The sequence below is a fragment of the Rousettus aegyptiacus genome, unplaced genomic scaffold (assembly GCF_014176215.1).
Source record: "Rousettus aegyptiacus isolate mRouAeg1 unplaced genomic scaffold, mRouAeg1.p scaffold_m13_p_2, whole genome shotgun sequence".
NCBI lineage: Eukaryota > Metazoa > Chordata > Mammalia > Chiroptera > Pteropodidae > Rousettus > Rousettus aegyptiacus.
This window is the reverse complement of record NW_023416295.1, coordinates 170,387,273-170,409,772: the sequence shown is the minus strand read 5'-3', so window position 1 is coordinate 170,409,772 and position 22,500 is coordinate 170,387,273. Positions and strand designations below refer to the sequence as shown.

The window sequence follows — 22,500 nt, the reverse complement described above, 5'->3', positions numbered from 1 at the left end:
TAAGACTCCAGGTTCCATTTACTTCTTTAAGAACTGACATTTCTTTTTTTCACTTTGGCCACAGATTATATAACATAATTTAATTTAAAAAAAATGTAAACAGGAAAGTAGCACAAAAATATAGTGTGTGGAAGGCTGGTGCTTGCTGCTGAAAAGCTAAAGCCAGGAGGTTATGGGTTCGGGATACACATACTCTTCGAAGGACAGAGAGAGTGGCCTGAGGGGCGGAGAACCAGGAGAGCTGCTCATCTGAGACCCCCTCGTGCAGGCCTCTTTAAAGCTGGTGCCATGCCCCAAACGCCAATGTGAGGGGGTGGCAGGATAAACTCCAGCTGCTTCTCCCAACAGCATCCATCCAATGAGGGTAGAGCAGGGACAGGTACATTTTTATGTTCAGTGACTGCAGAGCACCCCAAGTCTTACCATCACCCCAGACCTCACGGACTGGCCTCCCGGTGCCAGCAGCCACAGCACATTGCTACTTACTTCCCTGGCCTGGAATCCTGGTTTTCTCCGTTACGTTGTCACTCTCCTCCTGCCAACTCAAGGGTGCCAGCGCCTTCTGGCCCCATTATAGGACACCCTCCCAGGACCTAATCCAATAGTTCGGCTATCAAACCCTCAGCTATGTCCTACTCCTCTGCTCAGCAGATTTCTCCCTGTTCTCATGAATGTCTCTGGGGCCTTCATTTCCTCCTCCGACTGACACTCTTCAGTTCATCCAATTCCTTCTCCATTAAATGGGATTCGGCAGTGGTCTCAGAGAGCTGAAAGCAAAACAGCAGACTGTTAGGACATTTCTGGGCTATATTTTAGGTTTGCAAGGTCAGCCCTGTGCACTGGCGGAAGCCCCCGGTATTCCCCTGATACTGCCTGCCAGCCTCCCTGACAGAAACCCCTTCGTAACTGGGCAGAATGAAACCACCTCAAGTACTTGAAAAACACTCACAGTTCACTCTGTCACGTGTTTGATCACCTAGCATTGCGCAGCACTCATGCGTTAAGGACAGCAGGCCTCCGGATGAAAAAAGGCAGGTACCGGCGATTCTAAGCTAAAGGATTAGTTGTTTCTGAGCTGTAGCTACCTAACGGTGACTAGGGGAGAAAGTCCTTAAAAAAGAATGTCACCTTCCTCATCAGAACCTTTCAATGACCTCTCTAAAGCAGAGGTCAGCTTACAGTGAAGAGCCACACCTCCTGAGAAATCCACTATTCCAAGTGCTTTACCACTACGAGGCAGATCCTCCTATCATGTCTATTTTATTGCTGAAGAAACTAAGCTTCTTCACACGGGTCAGTTAAGCAACTTGCCTAAAGCCACATGGCCGGCGGGGGAGCTGGGCAAGGATGTAGGCAGTTGAGCTCCAGCACACGTGCTCTTAGCCACCCCAGCGTCCACCAGCGAACGCTCTCCTGCCTCCCAACAGACCTTCACCTGCACCTCTAGGCCCAGCAGGCTGCTGGGTTTTTTGCAGCCACAGAATACCAACACCAATGCAGAGAGCACCCCTAGGCAGGTCTGCGCTGGGCACTGACTAATGCCTGCTTAGTATGGGGCATCTCCAAGCCGTGAGCAGGCTATCCTTCCTGGAATGCGTTCATCCCCAGCTTCCGGTCCTCACTTTACCATTCCACATTCAGCTCTACTGTGCCTTCCTCTGTGATGTCTCTGGTCTCGACAAAGTCCCTTTCTTTCATGTGCTGATGCCAGGCCCTGCAGACTCTAACAGCTGCCATTAACCACAAGGCACTGTCATTATATTTACCCTCTCTCTCCCTGCTAGAATGTGAGCGCTTGAGGATAGGGACTGTGTCTGATGTGGTTTTGTGTCTTTGGATTCGAAGCAACGTGCCTGGGCACACTGGCCCTCCAGAGGTACGAGCTGGCCGGGCTGACCTGGGGTGGAGCAGCCCTCCCGCGCCTTCCTCACCATGTCCAGCAGGATGTCCACTTTCAGTCGCAGGAGGTTGTTCTCTTCCTCCAGCTGCTGGTTCCGCCGCCGCAGGCGCTGCGCCTCCCTCCGGTCCACGCCCCCACTAATCCCTGTCTCTGGAGCAAGGACAGAACCATCGTTACGCGGGTTTTTCTTCTGCAATCTTATTGCACAAAATGGCAGGAAATTAGCTCACCTGCTATCCACAGGCCATTTTCAAACTTCAGGCTCTGCCCTGCCAAGTTCATAGTCGGGGTTCCATAGTCAAGGCCCAGCTCCACCTCCCGGGTTGACCGATCCAACTGTGGGGGAGACACTTCATGCCGGCTTCAGGGGGCCATAGCCAGTGCCTCCCCCGCTAACTATAGGACCCCAACTACTCATTTATTTTCCCTAATCGTTTCCCAGCACATTTGATAATTTTTTAAGTCAGAAAATCAAACAAGGTACAACAACAACTTTTAAACTATGAGAAGAAATATACTGCTCTATACAACAGATGTTTTCTGAAATAGCTATATATGCTGAAATTTGTACAATGAATTATTTTATATCTACTGTGAATAACCCTTTTTAAATGTAATAAGCCCTTAAGTTCATTTGCTTTCTATGGAGCTATATATAGCATGGAAAAGGTATAAAATGCTAATGCCCTATCACTGGTAATAGCTGTTCTTTACCATGTTTTTCAGGAGCGCCCACCCTGAGTCAGGACAAGTTCTAGGTATTCAGAGATGAACGCGACCAGCTCTGCCCTTGAGGAGCTTGGAAATGGTCTCTACAGCTGTGATATCTCCTTTTGAATGTCATTAATGGTGGCAAAACATCATCCTCTGAATATGAATTTGATTCTTAAACATGACTAAAATCATTTTCCGGCCAAGTCTTGGGAATAAAGTGAAGTCGAATTGGATAATAACATTTGGAGCCAAAAACCATAATGAGGTTGACTGTCTTATTAGCTTCTTGAATAAGCTTTGATGATGATTCCCAAGCAGGAGTTAAAAATGATTTTAGCGACAGCAATATGAATGGAAAGGATGCCCTACTACCTGGATGCCTCTGCAGGACCCCACTTCCCATCAGAGATCGGGCTCAACGCCCCACTCATGGCACACCGGGCTGAACCCCGTGCTGACACTCACATTGTGCAGGTTGGAGAGAGAAGCGGACTTCCGAGGGGGCGTCTTCTTCGGACTGAACGTATTCCCGAAGAGAGGCATCTTTGGCCTGACAAAGGCAAGGTCAATGCACCCTTGTCTTAGGGTCAGAACAAGTCAGGGGCACAAATAGTTGGGACACTGATCTTATGCCACTGCTGTCAAACACGGAAATGTACATCTCATATGTCTATTCACGACCCCAGTAGTGGCTCCCACGTGTCGAGCGCTATGTGCCGGGCAGCATGCTAAAACCTTTGCAATATCTCAACTCTCGTAATCACCCTTGGTTTAGCCCCTCTCATGAGCCCCATGTGACAGATAAGATTTGGAAAGGCTAAGTTGCTAAGGGGGAGCTAGTATTTGAACACGGATGTGTGTGGCTCCTCAGTTTCTGTTAACTGCAGGCATGTGCCTAACCCGTCTGTCTTAAGTTTTGTCACAAGTTGGCACCGCCAGCCAGATCTACAGTCTAGAGTGAGGACTGTGATTCCACTTCTTCCTGTACACTGGTAAGAATCACAGTGAACAGCCTCTGCACGTGTCCCACTTTAAAGAAATAAAGCTAGACTTATACTTCACTTTCAGATTGGTAACAGTGCCCCTCGCTCAGTCCATATGTTAAAGGTCACCTGTCCTGTATGATGAGATGTCCACTGGAAGAAGAAGGCCCATAACATGGCAGCCATAAATCTGTTTACAGCATATTACAACCTATTAAAATTCACACAGGCCCAGCTAAGTCGATTTACTGACACTGCCCATTTGAGGGGTAGGAGGTAGGGAGGAGGAAGAGGAAATCTTTTAGTGTATTTATGTATAACATAAATATAGAGAAGTATACAAATCCTAAGTGTATGGCTTCACAAGGTTTTACTGCAACACACACACGCCCTGTGTAGCCACTCTCCAGATCTGGATACAGAACATCTTATTGTCCCACAAGCCTCGCCCAACAGCTTTAGAACCACAGACTCATGGGGATGTCCTCATCCGTGTCTAGATTTTTTCACTCAACACCATGTTTGTGAGATTCATCCATGTTGTTGTATGTAGCTGTAGTTTGTGCACATTGCAGTAAAACATTCCACCACATAAAGCGGACACTTGGACTGTTTACAGTTTTTTGTATATTAAAAATGTGCTGCTAAGAATATTCCTGGATGTGTATTTCAGTAAACGTAAGTATACTGGTTCTAGCCTTACGGGTGGAATTACTGAGTCATAGAGTGTCCAGCTTTAGCAGATACTGCCAGTCGGTTTCCAATCTCTCCTCCTGCCAACAGTGTTCGAGTGATCCTTGTAAACGTTTGGCACTTCCTATCTTTCTTATTTCACCCATTCTGGTAGGTGTGTGGTGGTATTATATTGTATTTAATTCACTTTTCCCCAATAACTAATCAAATTGGGCACCTTTTCATATGCTCATTGTACATTTGGATACCTACTTTGGTGACATGCATGTTAGTCTTTTGCATTTTTCTATTGGGTTGACTGTCACTTTTTAAATTGATCTGTAAGAGTTCTTTATGTATGTTGAATACAAGTCTGTTGTTGTATATATGAGGAATACTGAAAATATCTTCTCTCAATCTAGAACATGTCTTTTTGCTTTCTTACTGGCTTCTTTTTGATTAAAGAAGTTCTTAATTTTAGTGGAATCTAATTTCTCAATTTTTTAAAATTAGTGTTTCTGTGTCCTGTTTAAAAAATTCTGCCTACCCCAAGGTCATGATATTTTCATATATTAATTTCTGGAAATTTTACTGTTTAACTTTCACACTTGGGGCTATGATTTGTCTGAAATTAATTTTTGCATATGGTCTGAGAAAGGGGTCAAGGTTCATTTCTTCCCAATATTATTCAATTTTAACTTAAATACACAAGTAGCTTAAAAAGATTCCTTCTAAGAATCTGTAGCCTGCAGATAACAATGGTGAAAGCATAAGCGAGCGAGAGTGACAGAGCTGTCACTTTCCCTACTCCTGGGCAGAAGATCTTCCTTCGCTATATTATGATAAAAACAGTATTGAGTTAATCATATCTGACAAGAAGTTGGCCAAAAACAGAGGAAAGTTCTCAAGACTATTTGAAACAAGGTTTTATATTAACTATTATTAAAAGATAACTCATAGGATAAATCCATCACAATTAGCAAGACATTTAATGAGAACATGAAGAAAAACTTCTGTGCTATTTTCAGTGATGTAGAAAGTAATATCACTAAAATGAATGATAAGAGTTTAAAAGCGTCTTTGGAGGTTTTACAATATAATACAGAAGTATATGTATATATGCATATAATATTTATAAATAAAAATAAAATAAAATAAAAATAAATAAAAAATAAAGATATTTAGCGGTGTATGCTCATGAGAGTTTTACTAGTAGCTGTGTGTTTGTTATGAAAAATATCAGTAGACCCACAACCTAGGGGATGGCCTTTGGGGTCTGGGTACAACAATTCAGAACTCAAACAAACCAGAATGCTTCCAGCGTGGTGATGAACAGGACGGCAGTGGGGACCAAGATGCTGAGGGAGTTTGAAGCTGTGCTACCACGTCATCCAAAACATGGTGGAGGCCCTGGCATTGCTTCTGCTGGAGAAAAGAAAAAGGGTGGAAGAGGGAAGGCAATTAATCTTACGTCTGTAGAGGGCAGCACAAGAATGAAACAGGAATATCTAGGAAGAAAGGTTTTAACTCATAAAAAAAAGGGCACAGTAACAAAACTACCTACTATCACTTCCTGCGTATCCACTATGGGTTGGGCCCAGTGCTGGGTACTCTTCATATATTTCTTGTATCCCTTGCAGCAACCCTATAAGGTAAGTATTTTCCTATCCATATCAGAGATGAGATAACTAGGGCTCAGAGAAGTAGACGACTTTCCCAGGGTCCACAGCCACGGTCAGTGGGCTAAAGGTGTATATCGCATTATCCTGGTATTCGTAATTTGTGGGATATATCATAAAAAGAAGCATCTCCATCCATCATATAGGCAAAATTTAAAGGATGACTAATACCTAGTGTTGGTGAGGATGTGGAAAAAAGACATCCTCATTTACTCTTGGTGGAAACCTAAGATGCTATAATTTTTAAATTAGACAAAACCTAGAAAAATTTTAAATACACATACTTTTTGGCAGGTAAGTCTACTTCAAATGTTCTCTATTGTTGATAACATTTGCTATCAGAAACAATGCGAAATGGCTACCAATGGTTGCTATAGCCAAACACGTCACAGCACATTCTTGTAAGACAACACTAAAGGGCAAGGAACAATGAGACAAGTGTACATGGACTGACCTGAAAAGCCTTCCAACACACTCTAACTTGAAGAAAGCAAGTTGCAGAACAACCTGTATACTATAATCCCATATGAGATGATCCAAAAAAAAAAAAAAAAAGTCAGTAATATATATAAGGGTGCATGTAAAAAAATTGAAAAAGGTCTGGAAGGAGACACCAAACTGCTCACAGTGGTTGAATATGGGAAGGAGAGCAGGATGGCTGACTCCGATGGAATTGCCAAACAGTGGCAATTTCATATGTTACAAGATAAAATTATGTTAGAGAAATATATACTTTTGGATTTAATGAACTATTAATAACACATGTACTACTTAGGAGAAAAACAAAACAAACAAATAACAACAACAACAAAAAAAACAATAAATAAAAGCAGCTTCTGTCTCTCCAAACATGTGGAAACATGTGAAGAAGGGGAAAAAAGCCAAGTTGTTTTTGCAAAGCCTACAACGGTGCTAAGAGCACCACTGTGCCTGGGCACATCGCCAGGACACAGGAGACCAAGTTCCTAGCCTGGCTCTGCCCCTCGACTGCCTACTGGGTTTTAAAGGGGACACTTCACTCATGACCTCACCAATTCTCATAATCCTTAAACTGAGAAACATCACCAGTATATTACAGATGCGGAAAACGAAGGGTCTGGACTAGCTGCCTTTTCGGTCGGATCCAATAATCCACAAACAAGTCTGGCTGAGATCCTGGGTTACTGGAATATTAGTGTGCACCTAGAGGTCTCGGTCGGCCCCTTGGCAGCCCTCTTTCTAGTGAAACTCCCTGGTGAAAGAAGGCTCAGAACGAATGAAGCGAAGGGAGAGCATCTGGTTCCACCCATCGCTCTGCCGCTTCCCCCCAGGGGAAGGGACCCCAGTACTTATCATCGAGCGCACATCTGGGCCTCAGGCTTCTTTATTTGTAATCAGAGAAAATAACGGCCGGCCCCAGGCGCAAAGGTTGTAAAAGTGCTTTAGTGTTTATAATAAGCTGTGGCGTGTGATTCTCACAGCAACCGTGGCAAATAAATTATGTCCCCATCTACAGATCAGAAAACTGAGGCTTTAAAGCAGCTAAATAACTTGCCCGCATCGCAGCGTGGGAAGGTGGTGGAATTGGGCTTCAAATAAGGCCTTCTTTTCTGCGCTAACCACTTCATCATGGTGCGGCGCTTCAGTTTGCAATGGGCCATAAAATACATTAGCTTATTTTAATCTAACAAGGGATCTGCGTCCCGCAGAGTTCAGAGCCGGCCAAGGACATGCCGCGCAGGTACACCGCCTCCGAGGGCTGGTGGACTCAACTGATGCTAGAGAACAAACAAACGTTCCTGGGCACGCCCTTCGCGGCCGACCTACGGGGAGGAATTGCTACTCCAATTTACAATCGAGGAAACACACTTCTAGGGGGGGGGGCGGTGACGGGCCTGCGGTGAAGGCGGCCTCTGCCCCGTGCCGGGCGCCCTCCCCGCAGCTCCAGCCGCGGGGACCCCCTGCATCCCAGGCGAACGCCCAGGAGTCCCGCTCCTCCTCAGACCTCGGGCGACGCCGGGCTTGGAGACGTACCTGACGCGATCCGGAAGTCGGTTTTTCCGCAAACTCTGAGACCACCAGTTAGTCCGCTGCGGGGGACCACGTTAGGCGTCGCAACAGCCACAGCCGGCCTCTCCGCCACTCGCCCCGAGCGCGCACGCGCAGCCCCGCCCCGGAATCTACCATCAAAGAAGTGGAGGGGTGTCCGGAGCGCCGGTGGGGTCCCCAACGAGGGCCTTTGGGAAGCGCCAAAAACGTTTGAGAGGTGTCCTCGAGATGCTGTACGGACTCCACAAAGGTATGGCCTTGTGGAGTCACTTACGTGCTCCCCTGCTATAGGCTAGAACGAGGAACGACACTCGCCCTCCCCACAAACCCATTGGTCTGGTCTCCCCACCCTAGGGCCGTCGCCGTGGTAACGGCGTCTGGCTGTGGCTCGCGACGGTTCCTTTGTTGTGGGAAAGTGGCACGTGGTTGCGCCCGACGTTGCCGGGAGAACGCCAGGACTCACAGTAGCCAAATGGGCCTCACCCTGTTGCTCCTCCTCCTCTCCCTCCTCCCCACCCCACCACAAAGCAAAGGGGGGCACTCCTTCCTGTTGGATGTGGGGGCAACGGAGGTCGGGCGTCCCATCCAGAACTTTGCAGGGTCTCCTGAGGAGCCTGTGGCGGAACTGTCCCCAAGATCGTCGGATTCCCTCGATATCGTCAGGTAAGACGCACAGAAGAATGGTGACCCACCCTGCCCTCGTCCCCGCGCTCGACTCTAATAGGCTTCTGCAAGCAGGGGAAACTGAGGTCAGCGGCCGCTTCAAGGTCTCACAGTCAGCGAGGGCCAGAGAGCTACTAGAGAATCAATTCTAGATCTCCTAAAGTTCTAACAGAGTAGATTGGTTCCATTTGAGAAATGAAGAAACTCAGGGTTGTTTAAGGGATATTTATTGCGTGCCTAGTGAGGGCACCAGGTCATCCAGCCAGTGAGGGGCAGGACCCGTGAGTCTCTGGCTTGAAGTATAATTTTCTTCCAACTACACCTCACTGAATTGAAAAGAGGAGAGTTCCATGACCTGGAACCAAATTCTGCACCGTCTAGCCCAGCACTGTCCATTGGAAACAAAATGTGGGCCATATATATCATTTAGAATTTTCTAGTAGCCATATTTTTTAAAGAGAAAAAAACCCAAATCAGGTAACATTAATTTGAATATTTTATTTAACTCCAAATGTCCCAAACATCATTTCAACATATAATCAATATATTTAAATTTGTACCGCTTGATTTTTAAATTTGAACGAACAGTTTAGTTCTTCAGTTCCACAAACCAAATTCCAAGGGCTCTGTTGTCACATGTGGCTAGTGGCTACTGTGATGCGCAACTCAAGCCTTTTCCTACCTTCCTACCCTTGCACCCCTCTGCTTGGATGGTGTTTCCCCTCCCCCTTTAGTTAACTCTTGCTCCTCCTCCAAGTCTTGACCATGTTAACTAGGTTAGTGCCCATTATGCTATCTTATAGCACTGTGTACATCCCTTTGAAGAAATTGTCACAGTTATAACTCACAGTTACTTGTGTAACTGTTTGATTATCTCATGTCTCACCTGGTAGCTATAAGCTCCATTAGGGCAGGGATCAAGACTGATTGTTAGCTCACCATCCGAGCACACTGCTGGCTTGTGTTAGGCACTCAGTAAATATTGAATTACAGAAGGTTATTAAAACACGTTCACTTAAACAAGGACATTCAAATTTCAGCTGCCAGAATATGTGCTCTATGAGAGCAGGATGTTTCTTATTCTTTTACTCATTTGCCCCCCACGTAGCACAGTGCTGGACACAGGGTAGATAGTCAATGAAGTTAGTTTTCTTACCTGAATTTTTTTTTTCTTCTTAAGTACTGACATAAAATCTTAACACATTTCAGAGAATAATTATCCTAAAACGGTATAATGAAATTTTTAGAAGGGAACAGAGTGTGTATTTTAAAACACTCTTCTCTTAAGCATAATATTCACTTTTCTCAAGAGAAGAGGCTTCTCGACAGGGTCTAAGCCTGACTTTTCAGGGAACCTGTTGTAATCTACCATAGTGTTCTCAGTCCAGGAAGAAAAGCAGAGATGGGACCAGTTTTCTGGAAGGGAGCAGAAAGTCTCAGGTCGATCAGGACCCTCATTGAGGAGATGGACATGTATCATAGAATCATAGCATTTGAAAGCTGAAAAGGGTCTTAGGAATCTCTGACTTTCGAGGTATGGCTCAGAGAGACAGAAAGATTTTATTTCATTTCTTATTTGGGAACTAGCTCGCTGGGTGATCTGGAGCCGCAGCTTTTTCAGCATTCCGGTCTCCTTATTTTATTTATTTATTTATTTATTTATTTATTTATTTATTTATTTATTTATTTCAAACACCTACAGCACCTGGTATTCATAGGTGGTCTCCCATCCAAGTACTAACCAGGCCCAACCCTGCTTAGCTTCTGAGATCAGACGAGATTGGGCACATTCAGGGTGGCATGGCTGTAGACCCAGTCTCCTTATTTTTAAAACTACAGTTGACCCTTGAATTGTATTTTTTCAATAACTACATAAGTACTTTAAATATTTCATCTCATGATTTTCTTAACATTTTCTTTAGCTTACTTTCTTTAGCTTACTTCGTTTTAAGACTGTAGCATATAATGCATATACCATACAAAATATGTGTTAATCAACTATTTATGTTACCAGTAAGTCTCCTAGTCAACAGTAGGCTATTAGTAAAATTTCGGGGGAACCAAAAGTTATACATGGATTTTCAACAGCATGGGGGGTCGGCATTGCTAACTCCTGCATCGTTGAAGGGTCAACTGTACAATAATTTTTGTCACGGCTAGAGGGTGGGCATCAGCAGGTAGAAGGAAAAAGTATATATGGCTTGAGATTCTCATTTGACAATGGGCTTCTCAGACAGAAACCTTTATCCCCCATGTGGCATGCAGCACATGCCTTTCCATCAGCCCTGCTTGCCAGATAAGCGTGCTTGTATTTTCTGAGATGGTTCTTTGTTGTTTGTGATTTCCAGGAGGCTGGTTGAACAGAGAACAAGAATAGAGTGAAAAATGAAAGGCTCTTAAAAGTGGAAACTTACTGTTTGTCAGGTTACAAGAACCTGGACAATGGCTTATTTTAAGAAGATGGAGGTCATCAATGTCATCGCCTTGCCAATGGTACCGATAGATGAGCAGCTGGCTTCCTCACTCACTGCACGGACTGCAATACAGAAAGCTGTGAGGAAGAGTCTGGAAGACAGTCCACCCTGTATCCTTCTGTGGTGCTGTTTACAATCGAGACCAAATACACCTGCTGCAGAGCTGTAACCTGTGCTCAAGTCTATAATATGCATTACTTATTAGCTTGTTCTTTACACATTCGTTAATTTTTTTCATTACTTAAGCCCTACCTATCCTCTAGAAGAATTCGAGACTGTGAAGGATTGTTTGACTTGAATTTGTTTTACTAAGATAATTAGAAAAAGCCCAAAAGAAAGAAGACTGGAAATATTTGTCGAAAGAATGAGGAAGAAGGGGAAAAGCTCATTTTTTCCATTGTCTCTTTCTTTCCCTTCTACCTTTCAAAGAATCATAGATAGCAACTAAGAAGTCATGATCCAGCCCTGTGCCCTCAGACAAGTGAACTTAAGACCCAATTTTTTTCTTTTTTTCTTTTTCTTTACTCCACTTGACCTCACCTCTTCTTACCTGCCAGGCCTTTTGCCTAGGCGCAGAGTCTGCTCCTTCTAGCATCATCCAGGCTCTACCAGAATCTTACTTCTCCAGCACTGCCTTCATTGATCCTCATCTCACTTCTGACCCTGAACTATCTCCCGGGGACCCACAGAATCCCATCTCTGGAGGCCTTAGAGCTCATCCAGCAAATAACCCTCTCTGGTTATAAATAACCCAGGTCTTTCTATCTCATGAAGAGCTCATTTCTCTTCGAGTCATGCTGCTGCCTGCCAAACTGAACGTTCCCTTCTGCGTCCTCTCTCTCCCACGCCTCTCAGAAACCCTCCGTAAGATGAGCACGCGTGATCCCATCACGATCTGCTTCAGGGTCTCGCTTTCCTGTGCCTTTTTCTAATGTCCCTCTTTTTCTTAATCCTGAGCTCATCTCAGCCTAACTAACCCATTTCACTCCCTATGATTTATTGTGTTCCTCCTTGGCATCTTCATTTGTCAAGCATCCTCCAATTCGTAAGAACACTCGAGGGTAATGGAAGTAAGAGTGAACCTTGCTTTAGATAAAGGCAGCTGAGGAGTGGTAGGATTATGGAGCTTTTACAGAGGATATGTCCCAGACCAATTGAGGCTGAGATAGAAAGAAATTCAAGTGTAGAGCTGGTAACAAGATGGGCCATTGAACTGAGCAGAGGTTTCAACAGTGATAAACAAGGTCAAGATACCCTTTGACCTAGTCATCCCTCACCTGAAAATCTCTCTTAAGGGAATAATCCAAAATATGGAAACGGCGCTCTCTGTGACTTTGCGCATCACAGCATTATTTACAATTGCAAAAAGTTATAAACAACAAATATTCAGTAGCCAAGGAACAATTAAGTGTATGAAAGTTAATCCTCTAAGTGGGTTCATATAACGCCATTTAAACTATCATGAAGATTATTTAGCCTTATGGGAAATGATCATAATAATGAGTGGAAAACGAGTCAGTAGTAAAATAGGCATACACTGAGATTATAATTATGTAGAAAAGTATGAATGTGAAGATTCCTGGAAGGAAATCTCCCCAAATCCTAACAGAAGTTGTTAGGGTGGCAACATAATGGATGAGTCTTCATATCTTTTTCAAGGTGTCTAGAATATAATTTTCACTTATAATTTATAAAGCGACTCATTTAAAACAAGATGAAAGAAATGCTGACTGTTTACAAAGAAAATAATTAAGTGGCCAGACTGCACAGAAAGGGGGTGCGCCTTCACGCCATCGGTGCGTGATTGCCACCCCGAGAGTGTCCTTAGCTGACTCCCCGCCCAGCGTGCCTCATCGGTTCCATCCGCCAGGTGAACCAGAAGATTGCGGAGATAGATCTGAGCCCCAGCCCGTTGGACAGCAGCCTGGTAAGTTATGGGTGCCAGGGCTGAGGCCAGGCTTTCAGGAAGGAAGGGCCCTGGGGGCCCCTCTGTTTATTTGAAAGCATATTTGCCCATTTGAGGTCTCGTGTGTGTGTGTATATATATATATATATATATATACACACATACATACACACACACACACACATACACACACACGTGTGTGTGTATATGTATATATATATGTATATACACACACACACACATATACATATATATATATTTTTTTAATCAATAAACTCTTATTTTTTGGAACAGTTTTGGGTTCATAGCAAAATTGAGCAGAAAGTACAGAGTTCTCTCATATCCACGTCATGCATGCCCCCCGCCCCCTGCCCCCCACCAACAGTGGTACATTTGTTACAACTGAGGAACCTAAATTGGCACATCATTATCACCCAAAGCCCATTGTTTACATTAGGGCTCTCTCTTTGTGCTGTGCATACTGAGTTTGGAAAAATACGTCATGACATGCATCTTCCTTTGCAGTATCATACAGAACAGTTTCACTGCCCTAACCCCCAGCAGCCACTGACCTTTCTACTGTCTCCATAGTTTTACCTTTTCCAGAATGTCATACAGTTGGAACCGTACAGTAGGTAGCCTTTTCAGATTGGTTTCTTTCGCTTCGTAATATGCACTTGAGGTTTTTCCATGTCTTTTCATGGCTCGATAGGTCATTTCTTTTTAGAATTGAATAATATTCCATTATCTGGGTGAACCACAGCTTATTTATCCATTCACCTACTGAAGGACATCTTGGTTCCTTCCAACTTTTGGCAGTTATGAATTCAGCTGCTATAAACGTCCCTGTGCAAGGTTTCGTGTGGGCATATGTTTTCATTTCATTTGGTACATGCCAAAGAGCATGACTGCTGAATCACATGCTAAGAGTATGTTAAGTTTATAAGAAACTATCAAACTGTCTCCCAAAGCGGCTGTACTATTGAGCATTCCCACCAACAGTGAAGGAGTCCCTGGTGCGCCACACCCTCACCAGCACTTGGTTCTCTTCTCAGTGGTCTGGATTTTGGCCATTCTAATTGGCGGATAGTGATATCTTCTTGTTTTAATGTGCAGTTTTCTAGTGACATGTAATATTAAACATCTTTTCGTATTCTTACTTGCCATCTGTATTTCTTCTTTGGTGAGGTGTCTGTTAAGGTCATTGCCCCCTTTTTAACTAAGTTGTTTGTTTTCTTACTGTTGGAGTTTCAGAGTTCTTTGTATGTTTTGGATAACAATCCTTTATCAGATGTGTCTTTTGCAAATGTTTCTCCCAGTCTGTGGCTTGTCTTCTCATTCTCTTGACATCGTCTTTGGCAGACCAGAAGTTTTTAATTTTAATAAAGTTCTTTTATCAATCGTTTCTTTCACGCCTTTCGTGTTGTATCTAAAAAGTCATCTCTATGCCCAAAGTCATCTAGGCTTTCTCCTATGTTATCTTCTAGGAGTTTCATAGTTTTACTCTTACATTTAGGTCTATGCTCAATTTTGAGTTAATTTTTATGAAAGGTGTAAGGTCTGTGTCTAGATTCATTTTTTTGTATGTGGAGGTCAGTCATTTGAGCACCATTTGTTGAAAAGACTAGCTTTGCTCCATTGTGCCTTTATCAAAGATCCATTGACCACATTTACGTGGGTCTATTTCCGGGCCCTCTATTCTGTTCTGTTGTTCTCTTTGTCTATTCTTTTGCCAATACCACACTATCTTGATTACTATAGTTTTACAGTAAGTCTTGAAGTCGAATAATGTCAGTTCTCCTACGGTATTGTATTTGCTTTTCTGGGTCTTTAGCCTCTCCATGTATAATTTAGAGTTAGTTTGTCCATATCTACAAAATAACTTTCTGAAATCTTTATTGGGATTGCGTTGAATCTGTAGATCAAGTTGGGAAGAACTGACATCTTGACAGGGGAGGGAAAGTGTACCGTACAGTCCTATGATTCCGTCTCAGTGTGTTGGCGAGTCCGTGCCCCTGGTCTGTGAACTTCACCAGTGCTTCTCAGATAACTCCGCCCCACTTAGGTGGGACAAGATAGTCAAATGAGGGTAGAGCTGGGTGTTTCCCTTCCGCTAGGCAGGTTAGGTTCTGGTAAAGTAGTTTCTTCGGAGAGCAAGAAGAACACAGTGCTGTGGTATATTTAAAATGGTGACTTTTCCTCTCTCCCTGTGACGAACCAAGGGATTCTCTGATACTTACTGCGAGGACCTAGTGGAGCCCCTGGAAGTAAAATTTAGAAGTGGGATCCCCTCACCACACACACACACACCCTGCACCCTGCCCTGGAGTTTTTAACTCTCAGCCTTGTCCACACCTTACCTCCAGCAACTTGTCAATTACAGTCCCAGTTTTATCCTGGTGCTGGTTCCCAGGGAGGTTTCTGCTCTGATAAATTGTGATTCTCTGTGTCTGCCTGTGGGTTGCTCCCATTTAGGGGACAGCAGTTTGCCCAGTGAGCTCATTTTTCTGACAGATCTAAGAAGAGTTGTTAATTTTTTAGTTTGTTCGGCTTTTCACTTGTTAGGATGTACTGGAGACTTCTGAGCTCCTCACATGCTGGACTGGGAACCAAAAGTCTCAAAGTTAATTTTGATTCACTCATAAAAAATATAAAAGAAACCAAAAAAGCCCTCCAGTAATTCGTGCACGCACACACACACACATGCATGCACGCATGTGCACACACAGCTGGCGTGTCGGGAGACAGGAGTTCTGTAGGTTGAACAGTACGGGTTGGGTTGGGTGGCACCGTTCCCAATATGGAGGCCAAGTTTGGGTTGCCACATGGTCTTACATTGGACTGCTTCATTCCTTTACAGGACCGTCTGTGTCTCTAAATACAGTGAGAGAACCTCAGATTAGATGCAAACCCAAGTCATGGGTTGGCAGTTCTGCAGACTGGGAAGACCGCCTCTGTGAGGCTGCACGTGGCCTGCTCCCTGATCTTTGGTCCACTGTGCTCCCGTGGCTCTTCTCCTGCTCCTTTGCCATCACTTCCCTCCACTTTTTTGTTTTGTCTTAACCCTGCTCCTTTACTTCCTACCAGTTCACTCCACCTAAATATCCTAACCCCTTCCCACCTGTTACCTTGCTTTGGGCAAAGTTCCTCGGCCCCCAGGGTCCCAACCTGGTGATTTGTCTCCTCAACGTTTAGCTTCACCCTCATCCCAACGTTTCCAGTACTAACTTTAGGGTCAGTTCAGCTCTTGAGTCAATCTTTTTGTTTTAGTTTCAAAAATTTAAGTAGCAAGATAATACGTGCTTATTCTAAAATATTCAAATCACCTGCGAGTATATAAGTAAATAGTCACTTTTCCCCTGCCCTATTCCCCTCCCTGGAAGAAACCATTGCTAATTGTATGGTGTGTATCCTTCCAGAACTTGTTTTTTTTTTATACCTTTAGGAATATGTAACACATATATGTGGGGCTGTTGTTTTCTTTGTTTAACATAAGCAGGATCATACCGTAAATATTGTTTTGTAATCTGATTTTGGTTTTATTAATTTTTAACAAACGTACCTCTTGGAGATTTTTCAAAGTAGATACTGTGGACCTGCCCCCATTCTTTGTTTTTAACCCCTCTTTAATTCCCCCCTTCCTTCCACCCCTCACCTACAGAGGTTGAGGCCTGGCTCTCTGAAGGTGGGGCATCACCTCCCACATGCTGGTGGTGTGTGCCTGGGGCCAGGGCCTGGCAGCCCTGGTGAACTGGGGGGGGCCTGATGCACCCGAGGTATTGGGTGTGGCTCCACCTGGGGTGCGAACCCAGGACCTTCTGCGTGTAAAGCAGATGTGCTAACCGCTACACCATGGAGCCACCCGTCTGCTCCCATTCTTTTTGTGGCTGCATGATATTCTGTAGGTTGGATATGGTGTAATTGTTCCCTATTGGTAAATATTTTGGTGGTATTTTCATCATAGTGAACATTTGAATATTTTTGTATGTGTATCTTGGAGCTCATTTGAAATTTAAAAGTGAGGGGCCATGCTCTGAGTTAACCCAACAGTTAACTGTAGTGAAATTTAAAATTTTGGTAAATACGTTCAAATTGCCTTTCACAGAGGTTCAGCCATTCTTTACTGATGCAGGACAGAGACCACTATCTTCAGTCTACCCCACCCCATTGTTAAGCAGAGCTTAGAATTGAATTGTGAATAAAAACAAAATATACACACACTATTTGGACTGATTCCATGTAAGTTAAAAAAAAAAATGTATCTGTATATGTGTGCATTTACATATGGGAAAAGGTATAGCACCAGAGTTCGGGCATAGGACTCAGAGTTTCAATTCCTACTTTATTTTCTTATGTTGTGATATTATGTAAATTATTTAACCTTTATGAGTCCTGTAAAATGGTGATAACAGTAATAAGGTATCTATCTCAGAGGGGTTGTTACAAGAATTGGGTGAGTCAAAACTCCTGAAACCCTTAGATCAGGGCTTAGAAGAGCACCTGGCTCACAGGAAGGACATTATATGGGTATGAATAATGTGTAGGGAAAAAATCTGGAAGGATGCACTGCAGGTGGAGTCAGTTCTGGGAAGGGGATGGGATGGAAAGCAAGTAAACGCTTTTACTCCACATACTTCTGTAATGTTTGGGTATTTTACAACAAGGGTGTATTTATATGTCACCTCTGTGATTTTTTAATGATAATTTTAAAACCAGGAAAAAGAATGCCATTATCTTCCCAGAAACAGGATCTGGTGGCATTTCAAGACTTCCCAGCATTGGCATAGCTCCCTCAAATTGCCAGTCACAACCATGATGGGGCTGGCAGGAACCCCCTTGGTCCTCATATGGCATGAAGGAAGGGACCCCTCGCCTGTCCTTGCTCCTCTGCCCAGGCGGCTGGTCAGATCTGTCAGATACTGGCTGCCTGCTGCCACCAGAGCCCATCACTGGGCTACCCTTCCCAACCTCTGTTGGCCGCAGTCTGCCCTTTATGTACCAGGCCTTTATTGGGCGCCCATTTCTTCTGAGTCAGCACCTCTAGCCAGACTGGTTTCTCTAGCCTCCGTCTCGCCCTCCTGGAGGGCATCTAGCACAGCGCAAAATAAGTGCTTAATACATGTGTACTGATGCACACGTGAGCCGTCTCCTGCTGAGTCCCCGATCCTCTTCCCCACAGTCGCCACAGCCAGGTCCTGTTTCTGTCCTTTCTCCCATACCCTGAGTGTGGGTCTCCGTCCAGTTTCTGGCCGCGAACCTCGCTTCTCTCCTTTCCAGTCTCCTTCCCTTGACGGCTCATTCGCCCCCTGTCACAGCTTCACCGTTCACTCCAGCAGTAGGCTCTTGCCTCCTTCTCTCTGCCTGTGGGTCGCTACCTCTGGAAAGGCCTTCTCTGCACCTTCCACCCCAAGACTAGTGTAGGTGCCCCTCCTGGGCACACTCCTGGCACCCCGTCTCTCCCCAGGGCAGCCCCATTCACGCTGTGATCACCAGCTTCTCCCCACTAATCTGTGAGCCCTCGGAAGGCAGGGACGGCGTCTCCGCTCATTGCTGCGTCCTCGACATCAGCACAGTGTTCAGCTTGTAGTAGATGTTCAGGAAGTATTTGTGAATGAATTATACGTTCACTGATTCTAGCTCCTCACCGGTATTTCAGTCTCATGTTTCCACCTAGAGGAGTGATACCTAAGCCTGACCGATCATCAGACTTCCCTGGAAGTTCTTTAGAAACTAAAAGTGGAAAGAGCAGGGTGTGGGACTAAGGACCTTGAATACTCCTAGGGGAGGAGTCAGAGACCAAGGGAAATCCCTCAAGAGGTCAAAAGTATAATGATTAATAGCAACAATAGTTACCCATTATCGAGCAGCTCCATGGGGTAGCCTCTGTGCCTGTGTTTTCAGATGCATTGAATACTTTATATCTGACCTTATAAGAACCCTGGACGGTAGGTGTTATTATCCCCCTTTGACAGAGAGATCGAACACTACTTGTAAACGGTGGGGCCATGACTGGAACCGTTCCAAATGCTGTCCTCAGAGGTGCAGGCCCTGGGGAGGGGGGGAGACGTCGCCAGGAGGAGGGACAGTGTGAGAGAGCGGGCTGGGGAGGACAGGCGGATGAGTCAGTGGCACTGCCTGCCACCACGGCCCTCCCACCTAGGGGAAGACAGTAAGGCGCCGTCACCAACTTTGCTCCGCGCCTTTTACACATCAACAGGAGAAGCGGCCCTGCCCCTGACCCCCACCCTCCGCCAAGGTTTGCACCGATCCCTAATGCCCCATTTCTTTTTGGTTTTTGAAGGCAATTGAGAAATATGAGTTGGAGAAGAAGTCTTTAAGAGAGAAAAGTCGTGGCGGCTCAGGAGACAGAGGCAAAAATCCTTTTTCACAGCCTTAGATGGTGTTTTTGTGGGGGTTGGTTTTTTCGTATCTAAAATGCATTGAGTAGGAATACAGAGTTTTGGACTGAGGGTATTTTTCTCCTCTTCTGAAGGAGCCTTAAATCTGACTTCTTGACATTGGGCAAGGAAGGAGGGAAGGACAGTAACACTTAGAGACTCCCTGCTACATGCCACGTTGCACTGGGTGCTTCCATACATAGTCCCCTGTTAGAGCTTCCAAGGGCCTCCTACCTGTGCGGTCCGTGCCACTGAATAGGCTTGGGGAACGGGAGTAATTCCCCGTAAGTCACACAGCTTGTCTGTGGCAGGTCCTGGATTTGTCCCAGCCTGATTTCAAAGCCTACGTTTGGTCTACCCCTCCTGGCTGCTTCTCCGGCTCAAGCAGTCTAATCAGATAAGGAGGGGACTCCGGATCAGTCAGCAACAGGAGCGGGATCTTGTGAGACTAATGATGTGTGTCGTCAGGCAGCTCAGGTAGAATGAAAAATCACAGCAGTGGACAGACCCGCGGTTCCTCACATCCCGTTTCTCTTCTTCCATTCTTCGGCAGACAAAAGTCAAAGAAACTTACAGTACACTTGCAGTGACTCAGAATCCAGGAACGTCAAATCTTCCGTTGTTAAAAGGGTAAGTGATCTATTCCTGGGTCTGTTTCTGACTTTTCTTCTGGGCAGGAAACCGATTTTATTCCTGGGGGGTGGGGGGGGGGCAAATACTTGGCATCTGGATAGTGATTATGCAGGAAAATTGCAGAATCCCCTTTTTAGAAGATCTTAAGGTATTTGAATAATGGTAGAATTTCTCATAACACCCTAGAAAGGGTAGAATGAGGAGTGTCCCAGAGGCCATCGGTTTATTTTTAGAACTTAGAAGGCGTTTCCCCTTAAAAGCAATGACTTCAGATTCAGTCACACAGAGTCGCTCAGAGGGGCCGTGGACAGCAGTGCCAGTTACGGCGATCACTGCAGACGCCCCGGGAAGCTGAGGTTCAGGGGTAGTCAGGTGACCTGCAGCATTGTGCAGCTTGTTGATGGCGGAGCCCCACTTCCTGCTCCGATCCTCAGCCCCACGGCCAGGTGCTCGCCGCTGCCTCGCCAGCAGCAGCCCCAGTTAAGATCCTCTGAAGTTTGCTCTTTAAACCTTTCAGTGCCGGAGAATATGAACCTTTTTCCACCTTTTAGCCTAGGAAATTCCCACACAGCATAGAGCCCAGGGGTTGAGAGTCTGCACCGAAACTGTCATATGACCCATGATGGTGGCCAAACAGATTTAAGTGTCCTGCCCAAGGTGCCACAGCTAGTACAGGGCGGTGCGACAGGTTGTCTGATTCAGTCAGTGCAGTTAATCGCTGAATTCTTCCACTGTCAACTCCGTAGTCCAAGTAGGGAGAAATTCAGTTCCTCAGAATGTTTCCAGTAGGTGCCTCTCGGTGACGGTAATTGGTTTCCTCTTTCTACTTCCCTGTATTTCTACATTTTATTATAGTCATATTTTATTTTTATTCAGAAATCCATTTAATATATATTAAGAAACACGAGGATAGTCATATTCTTTGATCTAGTATTGCCGTATTGAGAAAGGCATACTAAATAAATAAGCCAAGGAGGGGGGCAACTATATGTTCTGAGTTATTATTATTAACTTTATTACCAATATGACAGTAATATTAATTGGAAGTAACAGTGTGTAGTTGACTAAATTAGGACACATTCTCTTAACAGGACATGTTATTTTAAATGACAAATTTGAAGACAGTGTAGCAATGTGAAAAATCTAAAGTTAAGTGGATAGAGCAGGACATGAGTGTGTGTGTGTGTGTCAATGTACTGTAAAATGATTGAAGGTACATATATTTGTATACGTGTGCTCAAAGCCTGAAGGAGAAAATAGGAATCGTGTAAGTAGATGTTTGGCGAGGCGCATTGGGGTCATGAACGTACCCTCATTTTTTTCTGCATTTTGTAAAGTTGTTATATTGTCTTCATGATAAAAAGTTGTAGATATCCCGTTGCCTTAAACTGTCAGAATGATGGGCCCCATTTTCGTATCCTGCTTTTTTGCTTTAGAAAACAGCGGATAAAAATATGCTGGCAGAGCTATACCAGTACCCGCCGTTTAACGACTCCAGGCCAAATGAGCTGCCCAATGGGGTGGACTTCTGTGACATGGTTGACAATGTGGTGCAGTCTGAGAGAAGCCCCCTGACTGGTAAGGTAAGAAAGGGATGGGCAGCTCACCTCCGTGAGGTCCAGCTATGGGCCCAGCTGTACCCTACAGCCACCCATGCGACGGACGCAGCTGTCCTGTTTTACATCCCAGGAAACCGAGAGTCAGGGCAATTGAGTAAGCCACTGCGGGCCACACAGTTTGCAAGTGACCGAGCTGAGATTAGATCCCAAGCCCACGTCTTCTCCGAAACCTATATCCTGTACACCAGAGCACCGGTCTCCAGACTGTTTTGATCATGAATCCTTTTAGCAAAATATTTTGAGTACAAGTCCTCATGACGTATGTTTTTTTATAAATGATATACGTGTTTTGTTGTCAATTGCTATATTGTATATCGTTAAACTTAGTTTCTATTTTTTTCTTAATAAGACATTAGTTACAATATTTTCTTCCTATGTCACATAGCACCCCTTGGGGTGAGTTACCTGCTTGGGGAGCAGTATACACTGGGTTCCTTAGGAAGGAAAAAAGGGCCCAGAGGAACTTGTGCGTTTATGTGATACATTGCTGGCCACTCAGGAGGTGGGGATAGTTGTAAGGAGGTGTGGGGAGGGGAGGATGCACAGGAAATGGTCTTAGCAGCCCTGTAGCTGTGCCTCATCACGCTTCATGACTGCACAACAACTCCAGTGTCCCCAAAGCAGCACTGGTCATTGTCCTCTCGGCTCCTGACTGGTCACCTCAACATGCCTGGGACTCGACTCCTCAATCTCTTCTACCTGCACTTCTCACTGCTGCTTGTTTCAAACTACGGGCTCCCCCCGCCCCCCAACATCTCTCTCTCTCTTTCTATCTCTCTCTCTCTCTATTCCTCTCTCTCCATTTTATTCTTTCCCCATCTTCTTTCTTTC

General features: G+C 44.8%; 2 protein-coding genes and 1 pseudogene across 4 annotated transcripts in view; 1 reads left to right on the top strand and 2 right to left on the bottom strand.

The window, feature by feature from the left end:
- Positions 1 to 8,072, bottom strand: CBY1 (chibby family member 1, beta catenin antagonist). Of its 2 annotated transcripts, none has more exons than XM_016161704.2 (6): positions 7,962 to 8,072; positions 5,577 to 5,694; positions 3,080 to 3,164; positions 2,131 to 2,236; positions 1,932 to 2,050; positions 1 to 767 (listed from the first exon to the last, which is right to left on the bottom strand). In XM_016161704.2, the coding sequence occupies exons 3-6, from the start codon at positions 3,155 to 3,157 to the stop codon at positions 687 to 689; spliced, it is 384 nt and encodes a 127-aa protein (XP_016017190.1). In that variant the 5' UTR covers positions 3,158 to 3,164; positions 5,577 to 5,694; positions 7,962 to 8,072; the 3' UTR covers positions 1 to 686. The 2 variants fall into 2 exon arrangements, with proteins under 2 accessions (XP_016017190.1, XP_016017191.1); XM_016161705.2 differs by having other exon boundaries at positions 5,577 to 5,691; positions 7,962 to 8,066.
- Positions 8,073 to 8,349: 277 nt separating this feature from the next.
- Positions 8,350 to 22,500, top strand: part of FAM227A (family with sequence similarity 227 member A) — a 52,708-nt gene continuing 38,557 nt past the window's right edge. Inside the window, exons 1-6 of one of the 2 annotated variants that reach the window (XM_036237491.1) lie at positions 8,350 to 8,639; positions 10,988 to 11,223; positions 12,958 to 13,040; positions 19,321 to 19,390; positions 19,971 to 20,047; positions 21,487 to 21,633. In XM_036237491.1, the coding sequence (XP_036093384.1) occupies positions 11,082 to 11,223; positions 12,958 to 13,040; positions 19,321 to 19,390; positions 19,971 to 20,047; positions 21,487 to 21,633 (519 nt within the window). In that variant the 5' untranslated portion in view covers positions 8,350 to 8,639; positions 10,988 to 11,081. Of the gene's footprint in view, positions 8,640 to 10,987; positions 11,224 to 12,957; positions 13,041 to 19,320; positions 19,391 to 19,970; positions 20,048 to 21,486; positions 21,634 to 22,500 lie in introns of those variants that run through there. The other variant, XM_016161635.2, reaches the window with a different exon arrangement.
- On the bottom strand, positions 10,333 to 10,451 carry LOC118614225 (annotated as a pseudogene).

Coding starts and splice junctions, on each gene's coding strand:
- CBY1 (XM_016161704.2), bottom strand. CDS start 3,157: ATGCCTCTCTTCGGGAATACGTTCAGTCCGAAGAAGACGCCCCCTCGG. Junction 2,237..3,079: donor CTCTCTCCAACCTGCACAAT/GTGAGTGTCAGC, acceptor TCTCCCCCACAG/TTGGATCGGTCAACCCGGGA. Junction 2,051..2,130: donor AAATGGCCTGTGGATAGCAG/GTGAGCTAATTT, acceptor TCCTTGCTCCAG/AGACAGGGATTAGTGGGGGC.